The sequence below is a fragment of the Jaculus jaculus genome, chromosome 5 (genome assembly GCF_020740685.1).
Source record: "Jaculus jaculus isolate mJacJac1 chromosome 5, mJacJac1.mat.Y.cur, whole genome shotgun sequence".
Taxonomy (NCBI): domain Eukaryota; kingdom Metazoa; phylum Chordata; class Mammalia; order Rodentia; family Dipodidae; genus Jaculus; species Jaculus jaculus.
This window is the reverse complement of record NC_059106.1, coordinates 119,374,986-119,395,831: the sequence shown is the minus strand read 5'-3', so window position 1 is coordinate 119,395,831 and position 20,846 is coordinate 119,374,986. Positions and strand designations below refer to the sequence as shown.

Genomic DNA, 20,846 nt, shown 5'->3' with positions numbered 1-20,846 from the left:
CATATATGTGTGTGTGTGTGTGTGTATATATATATATATATATATATATTAAGATGCCCAATCTACCAAACATAGCTCACATGCAATGTAGAGTACCTACTGTTTGTCTCCATGACTGTGTGCTTTCCTAGGAAATGTGGTTCACAGCTTGTGCCCAGCACTGTGGAAAAATATTGAACTGTATTTTATACCTCCAAGAAAAGGTCAAAATTCAAAGCTTCATAGTTGGGTGTGGTGGCACACACCTTTAATCCCAGCACTGGAGAGAAGAGGCAGGAGGATCGCTATGAGTTTGAAGCCACCCTGAGACTACATAGTGAATTCCAGGTCAGCCTGAACTAGAGTGAGACCCTACCTCGAAAAGCAAAACAAAACTTCATGGACAATTTTCATTGAAAATGTATTGCATCCACATTATTGTAAAGTTGAAAAATAAAATAGGAGCTGGGGAGATGGCTGAGCACTTAAAGGTTCTTGCTCTCCCCAGCACCCATACAAAAAAAAAAAAACCTGCTGCAAAGTGGTACATACATCTGTAGTCCCAGTGCACCTATGACAATGGGAGGCAGAGCCAGGAGATCCAAAACTGTAAGGCTTGCTCCTCTGCCCCTTCTCTGTAGTGTGGCAGTGGCGGAGTTGTCCTTTGACCTCCACATGGGAGCCCTGGCACAGGTATTCACACACACATACACATGCAAATAATTAAATTTTTGTTTTGTTTTGTTTTTCGAGGTAGTGTCTCACTCAAACTCAGGCTGACATTGAATTCACTATGTAGTCTCAGGTTGGCATTGAACTCACGACAATCCTGCTTACCTTCCAAATTCTGGGACTAAAGGCATGCACCACCATGCCCTGCTCAATAATTAAATAAGTATTACAATATTAAAATAAAAGTTGAACTTAGTAAGTCTGGAACCATCTGTATATACCATTCTACTAATTTTCTTTGTTTTTTTTTTTTTTTCTTTTGTCTCACTCTAGCCCAGGCTGACCTGGAATTCATTATGTAGTCTCAGGCTGGCCTCAAAGTCACAGAGACCCTCTTGCTTGGCCTCCTACGTGCTGGGCTTGCTTAAAAGTGTAAAACACCATGACTGGCAATTTGGGTTTTTTTTGAGAAACGGTTTCACTATATATTCCAGAGTGGTCTCAAATTCACAGTATTGTGATCCTTCAGTCTCAGCCTCCCTAATGCTAGGCATGAACCAGCCAGCTTGTTGATGGATATTTAGAGAATTTACAATACTTTTGTTACTGAGAATATCAAAGGAACACATAGTTTTGATTATATGTCTTATAATGTATTTGTTTTCTTCCTTTCTTTCTTTTCTTTTTCTTGAGACAGGATCTCACTTTGTAGATGAGGCTAGCATCAAATTTATATAGCAATAACCAGTCATGGTGGCACACGCCTTTCATGCCAGCACTAGGGAGGCAGAAGTAGGACTGTTGTGAGTTTGAGGCCAGCCTGAGACTACATAGTGAATTGCAGGTCAGCCTGGACTAAAGTGAGATCCTACCTTGAAAAAATATATATAAACTAATTCATTCTCCTGCTTCTGTTTCCCATGTGCTCGGTTTACAGGCATGCTCCACTATACTTAGTTTTGTTATTATTTCTTATCAAGTGGATTCTGAAAAGCAAAATTGCATGGGATAGACCTAGCACAGTATATGAAGGGACCTCTAATCCCTGCTCCCTAGCCTTGACAACCCTTTGGGACAATCTGCTGGGCCTAATTTGTTAATCTCTTTGAGATTTAATTTGTGTTGCCCTATTAGTGATGCTGAGCATCTTTTCACATTGGTGGACAATTTGCATTTCCTATTTGGTGAATTACCTATGCATATCCTGGAGCCAGGTTTTCTTCTGGCTGTTGCGTGCTTCTGGTTGTTTTTCTATCCCATTTATAGGATCCCTTCTTATGCATGGAAAATAATCTTTGCCTCTGAGGGAACGCAGGAAATGTCACACCAAAGATGACGCCTTTCAGTGCTAATGACTTGGAGGGCAATTGGGCAATAAATAGCAGGTGCAGGCATGGCTTGCTCTGGTCTCCCCCTTATCTACATAAAGACATCTTCCAAAAGAAACTCAGTTGTCCTCAGTTGTCCCAGGAATCTTATCACCCCATCAAGGTGAACTCTGTGACACTCTGCCCACGCAGACTCTCCCTATTTTCTGGGGCTGCTTCCAGACCCCTCTTACTACAGAGAGAGCTTATCTGCTAAGAAGACCTTTGCCCACCATGCCTCCTCTCCTTGCTTCCTAGGGCTCTCCAGACCTCAGGCTTTCTGTATCTCAGGACATTATATATAAGCTTCAGTCATCTGACCTTCCTTCAAGGCTCACATTTTACGAGACTCCCATGTATTGATATGTAGTTGTAGGGTTTTTTTTCCTATTAATTATTCTTCTTTGATACTCTTATTTTTTCCAATTAAATCTTAAACCTACTCTATTGTTATTTTTTACTCTTTTGCATTTGAGAAAAGAAATGCAAGCAGTTAGTTTCCTCCACCTTTTCTTTCTCTTATCTTTTGAGGTAGGGTCCCACTCTAACTCAAACTGACCTTGAGCTGATTCTCCTACCTTTAGCCTCCTGAGTGCTGGGATTAAAGGTGTGAGCCAGCTAGTCTAGCCACCCCCCCCCCACTCCAGGGGGTCTCACTCTAGCCCAGACAGGCTGACCTAGAATTCACTATGTAGTCTCAGGGTGGCCTCAGACTCATGGCAATCCCCCTACCTCTGCCTCCCGAGTGATGGGATTAAAGTCATGCACCACCACTCCCAGCTTCTTTTTTGTTTGTTTATTTGAGAGCTATAGGCAGAGAGAGTGAGAATGGGTGCACCAGGGCCTCCAGCCACTGCAAACGAACTTCAGATATATACACCACCTTGTGCATCTGGTTTACCTGGGTACTGGGCAAGCAGGCCTCGAACCGGGATCCTTAGACTTCACAGGCAAGCACTTAACCACTAAGCCATCTTTCCAGCCCTCTTGGTTTTTTGAGGTAGGGTCTTGCTCTAGCCCAGGCTAACCTGAAATTCACTATGTAGTCCTAGGCTGGCCTCAAACTCACAGCAATCCTAACTTGCCCTCCCAAGTGCTGGAATTAAAAACACTGCTCACCATGCCTGGCTTTTTTTTTTTTTTTAATGAATTAATATGAATTAACTTCAGGTCAGCTCTGGGCTAGAGTGAGACTCTACCTCGAAGAGCCAAAATAAAAAATAATAATAAACCGGGTGTAGTGGAGCATGCCTTTAATCCCAGCACTCAGGAGGCAGAAGTAGGAGGATCATTATGAGTTCGAGGCCACCTTGAGACTACATAGTGAATTCCAGGCTATCCTGGACTAGAGTGAGACCTTACCTCAAAAAAAACAAAAACAAAAAATAAATAAATAAAACAGTAATAATAAATGCCTGTTATGGGGGGGGGGACCAACTGCTCTCTAATTGGACTGGAGGTCCACTCCATGGGAGGGAATACATCTGATATAGAAAACTTATGATGGGGCAAGTCATGAGCCCTAGGTCTGCTGGTGTCTGGCTAAATGTGTATTCTATGTTCACCAAACTGCTCAAGAAGCACGTCTCTTAAGGTTTATACCCATATATTAATGCTACTCTCACTTTTGAGAGGTGGCACATACCTTTAATCCTAGCACTTGGTAGGCAGAGGTAGGAGGATCACTGTGAGTTCAAGGCTAGTTTGAGACTACATAGTGAATTCCAGGTCAGTCTAAGCTAGAATGAGACCCTACTTCGAAAAACAAAACAAAAGAGAGAGAGAGAGAGAGAGAGAGGAACAGCTTCTGTTTTCATATGGAGGTGACCACTGGGATGACTCAAAAGGCACCATAGTACTGAGAAGTGACAGAGGAGTGCTCAGCACTGAAACATCTCTATCACAACTTTCCAAGGTTCATCATCCATTGCAGAAGAGGTGGTGGAATGAATGTAAGAGCCAAAAAAGGGTAGGACTGCTTATAGTGAACTCTTCCAGACACAAAATGGCCTGGATATCCACGCCCTCACAGTGCCTGACACTCCTACACAGGACTATAATAGGAGGAAAAGATGAAGACATCAAAATAAAAGAGGAACTGGCTGGGTGAGGTGGTGCACACCTTTAATCCCAGCACTTGGGAGCCAGAGGAAGGAGAATCCCTGTTAGTTCGAGGCTACTCTGAGACTACATAGTGAATTCCAGGTCAGCCTGGGATAGAGTGAGACCCTACCGCAATAAATAAGTAAATAAATAAACAAACTAACTAACTAAAAGAGAGACTGATTGAGATGGGGAGGGGATATGATGGAGAGTGGAGTTGCAAAGGGGGAAGTGGGTGGGGGGAGACTTACCATGGTTTATTGTCTATAATTATGGAAGCTGTTCTTTGGGCTTTAGAGATTGCTCAGATGTTACAGGTGCTTGCTTGCAAAGCCTGACCATCCAGGCTCAATTCTCCAATACCAACGTAAAGGCAGATGTACAAAGTGGTGCGTAAGTCTGGAGTTCACTTACAGTGGCAAAAAGCCCTGGTGCACCCATACTCTCTCTAATGAATAAATTTAAAAAAATTTTGAGGTAGGGTCTCACTCTAGCTCAGGCTGATCTAGAATTCATTCTGTAGTTCCAGGCTGGCCTTGAACTCGAAGCGATCCTCTTATCACACTTGGCTATAAAAATATTTCCTAAGAAAAGAAATAAGCACAGAAATAAATATAATGAAGAGTCAGTTGATCCCAGGGAACTTAAAATTGTTTAATAAGCAAATTTCATGAAATTTTTATTTTTATTTTTTGAGATAAAGTCTTGCTATGTAGCCCAGGCTGGCTTTGAACTCCCAATCTTCCATCTGAGTAGTGCTGGGATGATAAGCTTGTACCACCTCTTGGGCTGTGGTTTTATTTGGGGATAAGGGTGATAAGGGCCAAGTATGAAGTTCCTGGAGAAGCCATGGTCCTTGAGGCATGAGGAGGGTGACAGTCTCTTAGCCAGTCATGTATTAGGTCCTTCTAAATTTGTGCACATATGTTGCTGCTGCTTTTGTTTATTTATTGTTTTGTTTAGTAAAGAAAAAATTTGACTAAAACATTCCCCTTCCCATCTAGTTATTTGTTCATAAACAAACTTTGTCTAACTCTGCCCTGTGTCAGTGGAGCGTTACACTGATGCATGCCTCTTAAGTGTGCGCTGCCGCCCTCCCGGGGCTCCATGCGGCTGTCACTCTGAATTCACTTTCCAACTCACGATGTGAACCAAGTCATAGCTTTGAAGTCTTCCAAAGAGTTGTTCCATGTCTATGCCCCACAGAGTCAGAAGGTGCTTCAATGTCTGTGAGAGGAACTGTTGGGCTTCCCTGTAAATTGACCAAGAACAGGGATTGGGTAATTTTTCTCCATGTACAATCTTTTATCTTTCCACTGGCAAATGAAGGTACCTATAAATATTTGCTGACTTTTATCATTCTGCTAACCTTCAGATTCAGACTTGTCAGTAATTACTGGCTTGCATTAAGAACAGGAGATTAGAGATTGAGGTTCAGGAAGGAGAAATGATTTGCTCAGAGGCATATGGAGTAACCAGGTTTCCTGTCTTCCTGTCCCCCTTTCCTGCTATACTTTATCTTTCAGCAAAAGGTGAAGGGCAGAGTCATGGTGAGTGAGAGAGGCTTTTTATATTCATACCAAGTAGGTCCATCATGGCCTATTTTCAGTGTCCTTCTGCCATATTGGATGTTCTAAAAGAAGGTTCCAGAAGCCAGGTATGGTGGCACACACCTGTAGTTCTAGCAATTGAGAGGTGGAAGTTAGATGATTAGGTCAGGGCCACAGTAGGCCATAGAGCCAGTGGGAGGCTAGACTGGGCTACATGAGGCCTGTCTCAAACAACCAGAAAAACAAGCACTTGCTCACAGACTCTCACTGCTGACCCTACCCTTTTTTCTGAGTTCCAGCTCAAAAAGTAACTTTTCTTTTTGCTTTCTCTTCTTTGGGACTTTTGAATCTTTTATTTTATTTTATTTTTCAACAAATCTTTGCCTTAAAAGAGAGAGAGAGAAGGTAGTAGACATTCTGGTCACATCTCCACCTTGGTCCCCCACCACACACACCTTCCCACCCGTCACTAATGAGCTCTAACTACCCTGGCAGATCTGGTTGCCTGAGAAGGTATCCTTCACTGAAGTCCACCACCAACAGTATTTTGAAGCTGCAAACCTTCCATGCCCTAACAACTCTCCCTCCCCAGGAGTTCACAGGTTCATGGGGGAGAGATGTTAAACAAATGCTCTGAGGTATGTATAAATACAAATGGAGGCAAAGGCAGGATTTGGGGAAAAAATGCCATAAGAGGGCTTGCTTTGGGTGAGGGGCCAGGTAGAGTGGAAGTGAGGGTGTTAAAGGCTTTTGCAAAGGTGATGGGTTTTACATATGTGAGGCAAATAATAATAAAGGAGCCTAGAAGGGTGGCTCACCCTCATTCAAGGGTTATTTCCTTAAACCCCGCCTAGGTCTGCAGTTATGTAGGCATCCAGGGTCAGCTGGCAAAGCCTTCACAAATGCTAATACAGAGCTTTTATGGGCTGCCCCTTGACTCCCTAGGTATCCACTTCCTCAGCCTGAGATGAATGAGGGGTGGTATTTCCAGTTTGCAGGGAAATGCGGGAGGTAGGAAACTCTACTCAGTCCTAGAGGCCTGGTTCCCCTCCTCCACACAAACCTAGAGAAGGAAGATGATAGATAGATAGATAGATAGATAGATAGATAGATAGATAGATAGATGATAGGTTTTTTGAGATAGGGTCTCACTTTAACTCGGGCTGATCTGGAATTCACTGTGTAGTCTCAGGCTGACCTCAAACTCACGGCAATCCTCCTACCTCTGCCTTCCAAGGGCTGGAATTAAAGTATTTTTAAAAAATATTTATTTATTTGCAAGCAGATAGAGAGAGAATGGGTGCACCAGAATCTTCAGATGCTGCAAACAAACTCCAGATATGTGTTTCACTTTGTGCATCCGGGGAATGGGCACTGGGGAATGGAGCCTGGGTCATTAGGCTTTCCTGACAAGTACCTTAACCGCTGAGCTATCTCTCCAGCACCCTAGGGAATATTTTCGAGGGTAAATTCCATCTCCCTGCGTGCGTTGGGGCTTCCCAGGACCAAAGGGCGGATCATTCCTGGAAAGTTTTGGTGGCAGGAGGTTTTTTTGTTTTGTTTTCCTATTCCATCATTCACACACTCCATGAGAGGATTTGAGGGTGGTGGGGTAACAGGGGCATAGGGAGTGTTCATTTTCCCCCAATAATATCTCTAGTTCTTTCTGGTAATAGTACAAGGAACACTTTTTTCTAAGTGTTTTTGTAACTCATTTCTCAAAAGAAGCCAATAAGGTAAGTGCCACTACCAATGCCATTTCCCAAGTAAGGAAACGGGCACAAAGAAGCTCCGGTTATGGTTTTCCTTTATGCCATCAGCAATTTGGGGAAAAAAATTTATATATATATATATATATATATATATATATATATATATATATATATTATAAAATTCGGGGAAAAGTTTATATATATATATATATATATATATATATATATATATATATATATATATATTTCCAGACCAGAACGACCTAGAAATCATTACGCAGCTCACCGAGGCCTCAAACTCGGTGATCCTCTTACCTCGGCCTCCCGAGTGCTAGGATTAAGGGCGAGCGCTACCACGCCCGGCTCTCAGTTTTGGGCTGCGACCGGGGAACTGTGGAGCACAGGTCCTTTTATGCAAAACAGTCGGGCCTTCTGGAACTTCAACAGTTGCTGCCTTTAGAGCCGGGGATACATACACTTCCTTCAGAGTGCCTCCCGCCGTCGTGAGGACTCGCTAACAGTCCCACGAGGGGTGGGGGGACGGACACTCATTCGAGCTGGGTGTTCTGGCCGTGCGCTCCGCTTTCTCCCCGGTCTCCGCGAGGTGTCGCCTTCCGCCGGAGAAACCACCGCGGCGCCACTCGCACTTATTTATTTTCAAACCAGGGGGGCGCCCCTTTCCTTTCAATTTGAAACGAGAACCCTCTGCGGTCTCGTTACTACATGGGCGCGTCTTCGGCCTCCCATTTTGCACCCTTGTCGCCTTCCTCCCAGATCACACACGAGCAACCCCCTTCGAAAGGTCTTGCTCCACCGGTGGCAGCCTCGAGCTCAGCTGCACAAAAAAATGCAGTCCAAGCGGGGGTTGGGCTAGAAACCTCAATACGCCCTCCCAGTACACACCCAGGAGCCCTGCAGGAAAAAAAAAGAAAAATCCAAGCAATTGCCAGGCCCACAGGGTGGGTGCTGCATTGCAACCGCTCGGCGAGCAGCTGGTTCACTGGGTGCAAGCCCGGGGGTCCAAAGGGGCGGGACGAGCACACCCCGGGTTTTCCAGCTTTGCTGCCTGCAGGCTGCAAAAAAGAAAAGCAAGTGGCTTTTGGCGCGAAAGCCTTGGCGCCTCCCCTGATTTTTATGGAAATCAAGAGGGCGGGGTAAAGCGCTTTCCTCTGCTTTTCCCCCTCCCCCTTGTCTGCGCCACAGCCCCCTTCTCTCCCCGCCCCCCGGGTGTGTCAGATTTTTCAGTTAATAATATCCCCCGAGCTTCAAAGCGCAGCCAGTGACAGTCATCTGTCTGGACGCGCTGGGTGGATGCGGGGGGCTCCTGGGAACTGGGTTGAAGCCGAGCGAGCGCTAGCCAGGCGCGAGGGCGCACAGATTGTAGCCTTCCGAGGACACCCCCCATCCGCAGTCCACCCGGAGACCCCAGCGCCGGCCGAGTCGCCTGCAGATCCCCGGCAGTCCTCAGGAGGTAAGGAACGAGACTTGCAATCCGCCCGGCGCCCCAGGAGCGACTGAGCGCCCCGGCCAGGCAAGCCTAGGATGGGATCGCGGCTTGCGCACCGCGCGCCCGAATATCCCCGGGGGACTGAGTCTGTTTCCGAAACAAAACCGTCTGGGGGTTTTCCCTGAAAGGCCAGTTCATCCCCAAAGGCACCCCAGCTGGAAAAGACCCGCCCTAATCCTTTTCTAGTCCTTGCCTGGGAAGAGAAATGGCTTCAACGAAAAGATATTCACCCTGCTTTAGAAGATTTGTCTGTGTTTGAGCTGGCAGGGACCCCAGGCTGAGGTTCTTATCCAAAGGGTGCCCCGGAAGGAAGGGAAAGGGGTTAGGCTGCCTCGGTGGTAATCTGGGTCACGGCTGTTTCAGCTCTCCCTGCGACCCTCGCGCTGGCGTTCCTGCACCATTCCCGGGGAATGGGACTCAGCCTCTCCCACTCCCTGAAAGAGGTCGTCTTGGGGAGGGGGGTGGCTGGAAGGAGGGGAAGTTAGAGAGCCTCAAAAAAGCAAGCTGTTGGCAGTTTCTTTGCAGTGGATGAGTGCTGAAGGGCATCTACTCAAATTGGGGCGCGCGGAGGGGGGTATTTGGGTGCCTCCTGGTCTGTATAGAGAAATGCCCTTTTCTATTTATAAAGTTTCTTAGCCCTTGTTATCATGCAAAGTGGGGAATGGAAGGTACTCCGATCCTATGCCCGTAATCTGGGCTGGAGAACCGGCACCTCCTTTCAGTACTGGGTGCTAGTAGGGCGACCGTGGTAGTAAGAGCTAAGATTCTGCAGCTTGAACAGCCTCCACCCCCCAAGCAGTGTCTTGTGAATGAAATGGCAGTTTACAAAGTTGCAGGGCTACACCACCCCCAGCATCTGCATGCCCCCTCCCACCCCATGTCGTAGACAGCTTGTACACAAAAGGAGGGAGGGAGAGACCCGGAGGCTGAACTTCCTCCACCTTCGAGAGTACTGGGTTTGTAGACTAGACTGAGGGACGCGGTAGAAGGGACGCCCACTGCTAGTCCCCAGCCTGCTCCTCTTGCTCATTTTCTTGGTGTCTGTCGGTTGCAGCGTTGGAGGTTGGTGCGGCCCTCTGCGCCCCCACGGGAAGGAAGCACACCCCTATATTAAAACGAGCGGAGAGGAAAGAAGCGGTCAATCGCAGGCCGGGAGGAGAACCAATGCCCAGCTGCACTGCGTCCACCATGCCCGGGATGATGTGCAAGAACCCAGACCTCGAGTTTGACTCTCTGCAACCCTGCTTCTACCCGGACGAAGACGACTTCTACTTCGGCGGTCCCGATTCGACCCCCCCGGGGGAGGACATCTGGAAGAAGTTTGAGCTGCTACCCACGCCCCCGTTGTCGCCCAGCCGCGCCTTCCCGGAGCACAGCCCGGAGCCCTCGAACTGGGCCACCGAGATGCTACTGCCCGAGGCCGACCTGTGGGGCAACCCAGCCGAGGAGGATGCGTTCGGTCTGGGGGGACTGGGCGGCCTCACCCCCAACCCGGTCATCCTCCAGGACTGCATGTGGAGCGGTTTCTCCGCCCGCGAGAAGCTGGAACGCGCCGTTAGCGAGAAGCTGCAGCACGGCCGCGGGTCTCCGGCCACCAGCCCCGCTGCCCCTGCCCCCGGAGCGGGCGCCGCCAACCCTGCTGGCCGCGCTCACGGCGGAACCGCGAGTGCCGGCCGCGCCGGGACCACCTTGCCGGCGGAGCTCGCCCACCCGGCCGCCGAGTGCGTGGATCCCGCGGTGGTCTTCCCCTTCCCGGTGAACAAGCGCGAGCCGGCGCCCGTGCCCGCCACTCCCACCAGTACCCCCGCAGCAAGCGCTGTGGTCGCCAGTGTCGCAGCCCCGGCCGCCGCTCCGCTAGCAGCCCCTCCGCGCGCAAGTGGACGCCCGGCCGGCAGTGGTGACCACAAGGCCCTCAGCACCTCTGGAGAGGACACCCTGAGCGACTCAGGTAAAGCCTGGGACCAGGTCCCATTGCCTCCTGGGGGTCCTGGAAATGGGGGTTGCTGTGCCTTTGTTAGCACTGATTCGTGTTTTGACTCCCGAATGGCAGCGCCGGTGGTCCTTCCCCACCTCTCTTCCAGGGTAGAGAGGGAGGCTGAAAGCTGTTGGGCAGGCCATTGCCTCTCCAGGTTCACCTTCCCCAAAGTTCTCCCCGTCCTCTTCGGGGAGCCTTGCGCTAGTACGTCACTGACCTTTCGCTGTGGGAAAAGTTGGGTCACTCCAATCTGGTTGCGAGGTCAGAGGGCTGCTCGGTACCTTGCCTGGGCACAACCTGTTAGTGCCAGGGTAGAAAGGAACTCCGGTTCCTCTCAGGGAAGGGGAAAGACACAGGGGCTATGCAAAATCTCATTTGGGGAGCAAGAAGTTAGAATACCGCCCCCGCACCGACTCCCCCCCCAAAGGGCCGTGTGTCCCCTCCCCCTTCCCTCCGTGGGTGGTGGGCTCTTGGCTCTTGGTGCGTGGCCAGCAGGCGGCGGTGTGCTTGGCCAGAAGTCAGGCCAAGGATCTGAATGGCTAGGGGCGGTGGGGGCACCACCGCCCTCCTTCAGCAGCTGGCAGCAAGTGCAACAGCGGTTGTGTACGTTTGCAAGGGGCCTCTTTCCGGTTGTGAGTGAACACTCGTCCAGTTTTGTTTTGTAGCCGGAATTCCAAACCTAATTGAGCTCTGAGTTGTATAGTGTAACCCAGTGCCCTTGAAGGTGAGGGCGGGCCCTTCCGCAGCCCCTCCCGGAATGCACACATCCTGGATTCATTGATGGCTTCTATTGTATGCCCTTGTCTGGGCCTTAAAGGGAAAGGGACTAGACTCTACCACGAAAAACCAAAAAAGAAAGAAAAAAAAAACCTTGTCCAAGGGGCTCTGGAGCTACGCAAATACTGTTATACTCTCTTGTCCTTGGAGCTCGGTGCTCCCCATCACCACATGCATACATAGACCTTGAAAGCTAATGTTTTCACAACGCGCAGAATAAAATGTCTAAATTTCCTTCAGAGCTGAGGGATCCTCCTGAGGCTCCTGGAAGGAAACTTGGTGATAAGCCTGCACTTTGAAGGGGTTCTGTCCCTTTAATGTCTGTGCCTTGACAGCTTTCGGTGAGGAAGCACTTCCAACAGCTGTCTTCTTGGCAGAAAACCAAAACACTGGCTTAAAGGGACCCACAGACTGGAACAGCCTCACATTTCAGCTTTAGAACAAATCCCACAATTGTTCAGCTTTCCGGTCCCCATCACATCAAGCAGAAGATATGTTTTGATTTTCATGCTTACATATTAAACGATAATTTTCTATCCTAGCGTGGTAGTAAATGAGAAGGGGCCAAAATGCACACATGAAGCTGCTTGTTTTTGTTGCTGTTGTCAGGGCTTGGCTCCCATTGGGTTCGGAGCTATTGTGAATTAGCCGTTTGATCTTTGGGAGGTGAAATTTTTCTTGCTGTATGGAACTGAACTCATGTTTATAGAAGTTATTTTTCTTCCTTAGTTAATAGAATTGTTCCTCGAGTTTAAGGATGGAAAATCAAACCCAGCCATGTGTTTTGCCAAATAAGGAGCCTCCAGTCTGCTGTGGCTATGGAAATGTGTATAAATAAGTCCATGGGGCAGACTGGCTGGTGATTATGCTAAAAGCTTCTTTGACTGAGCATCTGTTGCTAAGTCTACATACTATCTGCCAAACTCAAACTGGCATTGCCCCCATTGAATAGCTGAGAAAACTGAGGATTAGAAAGGTTAAGTACTTATTCCATAATCATGCCACTCACGATTTTGTTTCTGACTCTCAGCTTGGGCTCTTGTTTAAACCAACCTGCTAAAGTTGTTGTTGTTTTAAACAGGAGGTTTCAACCCAGATCTTAGCCCATACTAGGCAAGTGCTCTGCCACGGAGCAACACCCCCAGCCCCACTTGCATAGGAACTGAAAGTATATATACTAGGGACTTGGGGAAGGAAAAAGTAATTTTTCTGTATTTAGTGTAAACAGCCCTAACATAAATTCATCCTGTCTAAATGATAAATTCATCCTGTCTAAATGTTAATCAATCTATAATAGCAAGACCTGCCTTAGGAGACCTACATCCATAGATGTGGGTGTTAATTCTATATGTTATCTTACCTGAGTCTCTTGTCTTTTTCTCCAAGATGACGAGGACGAGGAGGAAGAAGATGAAGAAGAAGAAATCGATGTGGTCACCGTGGAGAAGAGGAGGTCCTCCTCCAACAACAAGGCGGTCACCACGTTCACCATCACGGTGCGCCCCAAGAACGTGGCGGCGGCGGCTGCACTGGGCCTGCGCGCGCCGCCGGCCAGCGAGCTGATCCTCAAGCGCTGCGTCCCCATCCACCAGCAGCACAACTACGCCGCGCCTTCTCCCTATGTGGAGAGCGAGGATGCGCCGCCCCAGAAGAAGATCAAGAGCGAGGCGTCCCCCAGGCCCCTCAAGAGCGTCGTCCCCTCCAAGACCAAGAGCCTGAGCCCCCGAAACTCAGACTCGGAGGACAGCGAGCGACGCCGCAACCACAACATCCTGGAGCGCCAGCGCCGCAACGACCTGCGCTCCAGCTTCCTGACGCTCAGGGACCATGTGCCCGAGCTGGTGAAGAACGAGAAGGCCGCCAAGGTGGTCATCTTGAAAAAGGCCACCGAGTATGTCCACGCCCTGCAGGCCAGCGAGCACCAGCTCCTGCTGGAAAAGGAGAAACTGCAGGCAAGGCAGCAGCAGTTGCTAAAGAAAATCGAACACGCTCGGACTTGCTAAAACATTTTTCAAATGGACAGTCACTGCCACTTTGCACATTTTGATTTCTTTTTTAAAACATTGTTGTTGACATTAAGAATGTTGGTTTACTTTCAAAATCTCGGTCCCCTGTCGAGTTTGGATCTGGGTAGGGGGCAGAACGCGGGGTTCTTCTGCCAGGACCTTTTGTAGAGCCTGGATTTGGGATGCTGGGTGGCTTGTTTCTCCACCTCACCTCAGTGACAGCCATGAAAGTTCAAGGACAGTTAGGAGCCTGGGGAAGGCTGTCAAGTCACCTTGTTCTGTCCAAGTTTCCAAACAGTCATTCCTTCTTTTACAATGGTGCTTAAGTTCCAGCAGATGCCACGGAAAGGGGTGCCACTTAAGGCCCCTGGGGAACAGTTCTGTAAATACCATTGATACACACCCGCCTTTTGTATACGTCCTGGGTAATGAGAGGTGGCTTTTGCGGCCAGTATTAGACTGGAAGTTCACACCTAAGTACTGTAATAATACCTCAATGTTTGAGGAGCATGTTTTGTATACAAATATATTGTTAATCTCTGTTATGTACTGTACTAATTCTTACACTGCCTGTATACTTTAGTATGATACTGATACATAACTACATTTGATACTTATATTTTCGTATGAAAATGAGTTGTGAAAGTTTTGAGTAGATATTACTTTATCACTTTTTGAACTAAGAAACTTTTGTAAAGAAATTTACTATATATATATTCCTTTTTCCTAGCCTGTTTCTTCCTGTTAATGTATTTGTTCATGTTTGGTGCATAGAACTGGGTAAATGCAAAGTTCTGTGTTTAATTTCTTCAAAATGTATATATTTAGTGCTGCATCTTATAGCACTTTGAAATACCTCATGTTTATGAAAATAAATAGCAATTAAATGATGTGAGTCCATGTTTCTATGGTAGGAGTTCACACTGTTAACCAGAAGTAGTCTGTTACCTACAGAAGGTTCATGCTTTCCACAGATAGTCATTGCTTTGTCCATTTTTGTGATTCTGGCTGGTGGGGGGACATGGTCCCTGTTTATTATGGGACCATGGCTTGAGGAGGCCATTGAAACCAGGTATCTGGTCCTCATAGCACTGAGGTAAACCAGGTACAGACCCTTTAAAACAGGTAAAATTAAGGCAAGGTAGTCAATTTACCCGTATATGACACACTTCATATATTCCATTGGTAGAGAGTTTCAAATTTGAGTCTCAGAGGAGCTAGGCACACTGGTATATCTGTAGGCATGGCAGAGTCAGAAGTTCTAGGTCAACCTGGTCGACTTTAGAGCTACAAAGGCTGACCTGGAATTCACTATGCTGTCTGGCCTTGAACTCAGTGATACTCCTACCTCTGCGTGTGCACCACCACACTGGCTTCATTTTTTTCCCCTTGGGTCCAGTGCAAAGTTCCCATGTAATAAACATTGTAAAATAAGTTGTAAAACAAGCTGTCCATTTCCTTCAGTGAGGATTTGAGGGGCTATAGTATCACTTTTGGATCTAAAAAGCCTATATGGATCCTGTAAGTCATCCACAGGAGGGTGGGAGGAAGTTGTCCCCAACACAGAAGTTTGAGTTTCTCCAACAGGTGCTTCCTGAGAGCCTCCTTGGAAGCAGATTGTCTGTTTCTCATTGAGTGACAACTGGGATTTCATTCCTTGCAGGGTTTTAGCTTTAAGATGGAGAAACTTACTCTAGCAAGGGAAGACTGCTTACTTGCTGGCTAACTCTGTCAGGGATAGAGATGAGAAATCTCAGGTGCCCAGGTGCTTTGGCCATCATAATAAAGGCTAGTGGGAGCTTAGACCTCAAGGTCATCCTGGGTTATAGCCATATGTTCTGCTTTAAGAGCTGTGGGGTAGGTTAGATTGCCCTAGCTTCTTTCAGGTGGCCCGACTAGGTTGAAATTCAGGCAAAATGCCTGTATACGCCCTGCTCTTACCACCAGAAAATAATGAACCACTTTTGAACTATTTAAGAGCTTTCTGTCCACTATGTTTTATAGGCATCAAGTTGCAGTGTAGCCTTTACTTCTTTGATGAGTCAAACAAATGTTAAGTGACCTTTAAAAGAATTGAGCACCTGAGGCCTTCGAAGCCCAGCTCAATCATTTGATTTTGTATCTACCTGAGGGCCTGCCTGAGTGTGTCAGGTGAAACAGGACACTAGCATGTAAGAGAACAGAGGGCGGGCCGGGTGTGGCAGTGCACACCTTTAATCCCAGCACTTGGGAGGCAGAGGTAGGAGGATAGTTGTGAGTTTGAGGCCACCCTGAGACTACACAGTGAGTTCCAGGTCAGCCTGAACTAGACTGAGACCATACCTCGAGAAGAGAGATCGTTCAACTAGCTGACCTGGAATTCACTTATGTAGTATTAGGGTAGCCTCTAAATTCTCAGTGATTTTCCTACCTCTGCTGCTGCTGGGATTAAAAGCATGGGCCACCACGCCCAGCTGGGCTAATTCCTAACATGTTCTGCTTTTGCTCTGGCTGCCAGGAAGCTCAGAGCCAAATTCTCTCCTTTTTTGCATCTCTGGTGCCAGGTTCTACATTTTTATGAGTTCTTATTTTTCTTTTTGTTTGCTTTTTTGAGGTAAGGTCTCACTCTAGCTCAGGCTGACCTGGAATTTACTATGTAGTCTCAGGGTGGGTGGCCTTGAACTCACGGTGATCCTCCTACCTCTGCCTCCCCAGTGCTGGGATTAAAGGTGTACACCACCACACCCAGCTGACCTCTTATTTTTCATTGAAACTATTTTCCTATTATCTTTATGTCACATAATAATGTCCTTCTGCAGTAAGTGAATCATAACTAGGCATTATTAAAAATGTGAAAACACATATTTGCCTTCCTGACCCGGCTGAGGGAAACTGTTAGGGATTTAGCTTTGCAATTATCTATGCAGTAATTGTATTGACAAAAAAATTGAACCAGTTGCTTCAATAACACAAGAACCTCTTCACAACATGGAGACTGAGAAACTATCTGGTGAGATAAATAAGTCAGAAAGCTTAGGTGGGGTGTAGATGCTGAATCATTCATTTCACTGATGAGGAGGAACAGCCCTGGACTGAGTGGCAGCACCTAGGACTAGTGTTGGGGTCATCTTATGGTCTCTCCAGTGCTCTGGTCACAGTGCTGGACAACTCCAGGATCCCACTGTAGCATCATGCTTTTCAAGGCTGCCTTTTCTATCTAGCCAAGGATGACCCTCGACTTCTGACCCAACTGTCTCCACTTCCCTAGGGATGGGATTACAGGGCAGCACTACCACACTCAATTTTTTGTGGTATTGGCGATCAAACATGGCTTCATTCATGCTAGGCCAGCACTATACTGATTGAACTCTATCACCACTGCTTCCATGTTGATCTAAATATCTGCCTCCTAAAGATTTCCCTAGTGCCCCAATATGTATAGGCATGGTAATAGCCTCACTATGGCTTGCCAACTCTGTGACCCACAACCCCTGAATATGCGCTTTTTTCCTGCCCTGTCAGACTCAGTTGGTTTTTCTCAAGCCTGATTTTGTTTCTCATGTTGCCCCCTGGGTAATCTAGTTTCTTTTGATTAAAATCCTTCTCAACCTTGAACTGCCTACTCAATGTTACCTCCTTCAGGAAGACTTAGCCAACAGCCTCCCACCTCCAGAAGGACCTTTTTCAGCTATCTGTCTTCTCAGCTCTTGGTCTCTGCATACTTGCTTGGGAGAAAGAAGAGCCTCCCAACATTCCCTCAACTGCAGGCATTCTGGCAAAGCAGGTATGGGGTATGCATGCAATCTCATTTTCCTCTTGGTTATGAACCCTGGCCCAGTGGCTGACAGATGACAGGGGCTTAGCAGACCTGGTTGAATGAATGGGTGAGGGAGAAGGAGGCAGGCAGCAGATTTCCACTTCCTGCTCCTCTTCTTGCCAAGCCTGGTTTACAAGCTTTCTGGCTAATGACCAATAGGAAAGCATGTCCATAGATGTTAATGAATATCCAGGCCTGGCTTCTTATAAAGCCCTGGGAAGTGGAGGGAAATGCCCATGGATGCTTTTCTTCAGGAAGCTCGTGGTGTGGAAGGGAGTTAAGCTGGGGCTTGGACAGCAGGCAGGGAGGGGAGCCAGGACGGGCTGGGCTGAGGTGTTCAGTGGAAGCTCATGAGGAGTTCCACGTCTGGGACTTTTGGCTGGAGGAAGCTGGCTCTCTGCCTTGGTTTGCTGGTCTCCTGCAGGCCTGGAGATGCTAAGAAGTTGGTCTCTGACCATAGGTTGTCTGCTCTTACAGAGACAGCAACAGCGACTGCATGGACCTCCAACCTGGGGAAGCGCAGGATGTTCACTTGGCTTTAGTATATCTGAGTCTTACATCATTCAAGACTGTTGACCAACTGGGCATAATGCCACCTTATAGGTAAACAAGTTGAGCTGTCTGCATTTGAGTTTTACTTATCCCTTCAGTAACAACGTTGTGAAAATTTGAAATTGAGTTGCTTTTAAAATTAGAGGTGTTAGGTTTAGAAAAAGCAAATCTACCATTTCAAAGGAAGCTTTGCTAGTCAGCTAATGAGCAGTCTCTGCTTATCTCCCCTCAGCATGTTACTTAGGAGAAACATGTGCCAGGTACAATTGTGGGTGCTTATGGGACATCAGTTAACATTGGGGACAAAATGGCCTAGAGAGATGGCTCAATGGTTAAAGGCTCTGCAATGCAAGACCTGCCAACTGAGGTTTGATATCTCAGTACCAGTGTCAAGCCTGGTGCACAAAGTGGTATATTCATTTGCAGTTCATTTAACAGCTGCAACTGGCCCTGGCATGCTCTCTCATTCTCTCTCTCTCTCTCCTCCCTCTAATTTCAAATAAAGATAAAAATAATATTCTTAAAGATTTAATGCCAGAGGTAGGATACCTTCCAATGAGTTGTTAGCCAGGGAGACCCCTGATGCCCCCAAAACATTGCAGATAAGCTAGTGCCAAAGCTCTTGATTGCCCACCAGAACTAGATGATAAGACACACATGCTTGGGCTGCAGGTCACTGAGAAATCAAGCTGGAGCTGAGTTGGAAGCCTCCTTCCTGTTGACTAGCTGTCAGGATGCTGAAATGAGCTCTTCACAGTCATCAATGGTCTTAACCAGCAGCAGACCCTGCAAGCTTTACAGCTAGCCAGCTGGGCCAAATGTACCAACTGGTGCAATGGTGGCATTTCTGTTACGGGGGAACCAACTGCTCTCTGATTGGACTTGAGGCCCACTCCACAGAAAGAAATTTTTGCTTGGTACTGAAGATCTAATAAAAAAAAAAAAAATGAAGATCTAATCAAAAACCTATAGCTGGGGAGGTCATGAGCCCCAGAGAGGAAACTACTACTGTTGTCTGGCTAAATGCATATATTATACCTACCAAACTGTTCTTTAAACACTTATGTTTATGTCAATATATTAATGCTATACTGACTTTTGGTTAGAGAAACTCTGTTTTAAGATGGTGGTGACCACTGGGGTGACTCAAAAAATGGCCAAAGTTAAGGTGTTTGCCTGCTAAGCCAAAGGACCCAGGTTTGATTCCCCAGGACCCACGTAAGCCAGATACACAAGGGGCCCATTTTCTCTCTATCTGTCTCTCTTTTCTCTGCTTGCAAAAAAAAAAAAAAAAAAAGACAGAAGCTGCCTGGCATGGCGTGATGACCCTACACTGAAAAATAAAAAAACAAACAAACAAAAAAGTTTTTTAAATGGCCAAAGTGCTGAGAAGTGATTGTGGAGTGTTTACACTAAGTGAGACATCTCTGTCACACCCTCCAAGGCTTAGGAACCATTGGAGAAGAGGTGGCAGAAAGAATGTAAGATGGACTGGAGAGATGACTCCTAACAATTCAGGTTCAATTCCCAACGCCCATGTAAAACTAGATGCACAAAGCGGCCCATGCATATGGAATTTGTTTGCAGTGGCTGGAAGCCCTGGCATGCCCATTCTATCTCTCTCGCACTCTTTTTGTCTTTCTTCTCTGCTTGCAAATAATTAAATTAAAAAAAAAAGAATATAAATAAAACAGGGGTAGTCATGAGCCCTAGGGATGTAACATCTGCTGATGTCTGGAAAAATGTATATATTATGCTTATCAAACTGCCCAGTAAGCACTTCTCTTAATATTTATACCCCTATATTAATGCTACTTTCACTTGGGGTAGAGAATCTTCTCTTTTCAGATGGCAGTGACTTTGGGATGACTCAGAAGGTATCATAGTGCTTGAAAGAAGTGACTAGAGTACTGAGTAACATCTGATCACACCTTCCAAGGCTCAGGGTCTAATGCGGAAGAGGTGGCAGAAAGAATGTAAGAGCCAAAGGAAGGGCAGAACTCCTTACAACGTGCTCCCTCCAGACATAAAATGTCCTGGATATCTATGACCTCATAGTGCCTGACACTACCTACACAAGACCATCATAAGAGGAGGAAAATACCATGACATCAAAAATAAAAGAGAAAAAAAAATAAAAGAGAGACTGATTGAGATGGGGAGGGGATATGATGGAGAATGGAATTTCAAAAGGAAAAGTGGGAGGGGATGGAGGGTATTACCATGAGATACTTTTTATAATCATGAAAATGTTAATAAAAATTGAGAAAAAAAAAAGAATATGAGACAAAGAAAGGAGAAGAGTGCTTACAATACTGTCTTCTACACACAAAGTGGTCTTAATATTCATCACCTCATAGTGGCTGATGCTACCTACACAAGACCTGCATAATAGGAGGAAAAATGATGACATTAAAATAGAAGAGAGGCTAGTTGGAAAGAAGGGATTAGTGAAGGAGGAATGAGGGTGGGGAAAAAGCAAGGGTGTAGTAGGGGATTCTGATCATGGTATGTTTTCTATATCTGTGGAAATTATCAATAAAAAGTTAAAAAACTAATTTAAAAAAGACAAAACGGTCCCAATTCCTTGCTTTCTACTTATTTATTTATTTATTTTGGGGGAGTTTTCAAGGTAAGCTCTCACTCTAGCCCTGCCTGACCTGGAATTCACTATGTAGTCTCAGGCTGATGAACAGCCCACCTCTGCCTCCTGAGTGCTGATTAAAGGCATGCACCACCATGCCCAGCTTCTTTGTTTTTAAATATTTTTATTTATTTATTTGAGAAAGAGAGACAGACAGATGACAGAAAAAAAGGCAGACAGAGAGAGAGAGAGAGTAAGGGCGTGCC

General features: G+C 46.7%; 1 protein-coding gene across 1 annotated transcript; it reads left to right on the top strand.

The window, feature by feature from the left end:
- The first annotated feature begins 8,362 nt into the window (after window positions 1-8,362).
- On the top strand, window positions 8,363-14,538 carry Mycn (MYCN proto-oncogene, bHLH transcription factor). Its single transcript, XM_004665675.3, has 3 exons — window positions 8,363-8,854; window positions 9,945-10,838; window positions 13,029-14,538. The coding sequence occupies exons 1-3, from the start codon at window positions 8,695-8,697 to the stop codon at window positions 13,643-13,645; spliced, it is 1,671 nt and encodes a 556-aa protein (XP_004665732.1). The 5' UTR covers window positions 8,363-8,694; the 3' UTR covers window positions 13,646-14,538.
- The last annotated feature ends 6,308 nt before the right edge of the window (window positions 14,539-20,846 follow it).

Coding starts and splice junctions, on each gene's coding strand:
- Mycn (XM_004665675.3), top strand. CDS start 8,695: ATGCGGGGGGCTCCTGGGAACTGGGTTGAAGCCGAGCGAGCGCTAGCC. Junction 8,855..9,944: donor TCCCCGGCAGTCCTCAGGAG/GTAAGGAACGAG, acceptor TGTCGGTTGCAG/CGTTGGAGGTTGGTGCGGCC. Junction 10,839..13,028: donor GGACACCCTGAGCGACTCAG/GTAAAGCCTGGG, acceptor TTTTTCTCCAAG/ATGACGAGGACGAGGAGGAA.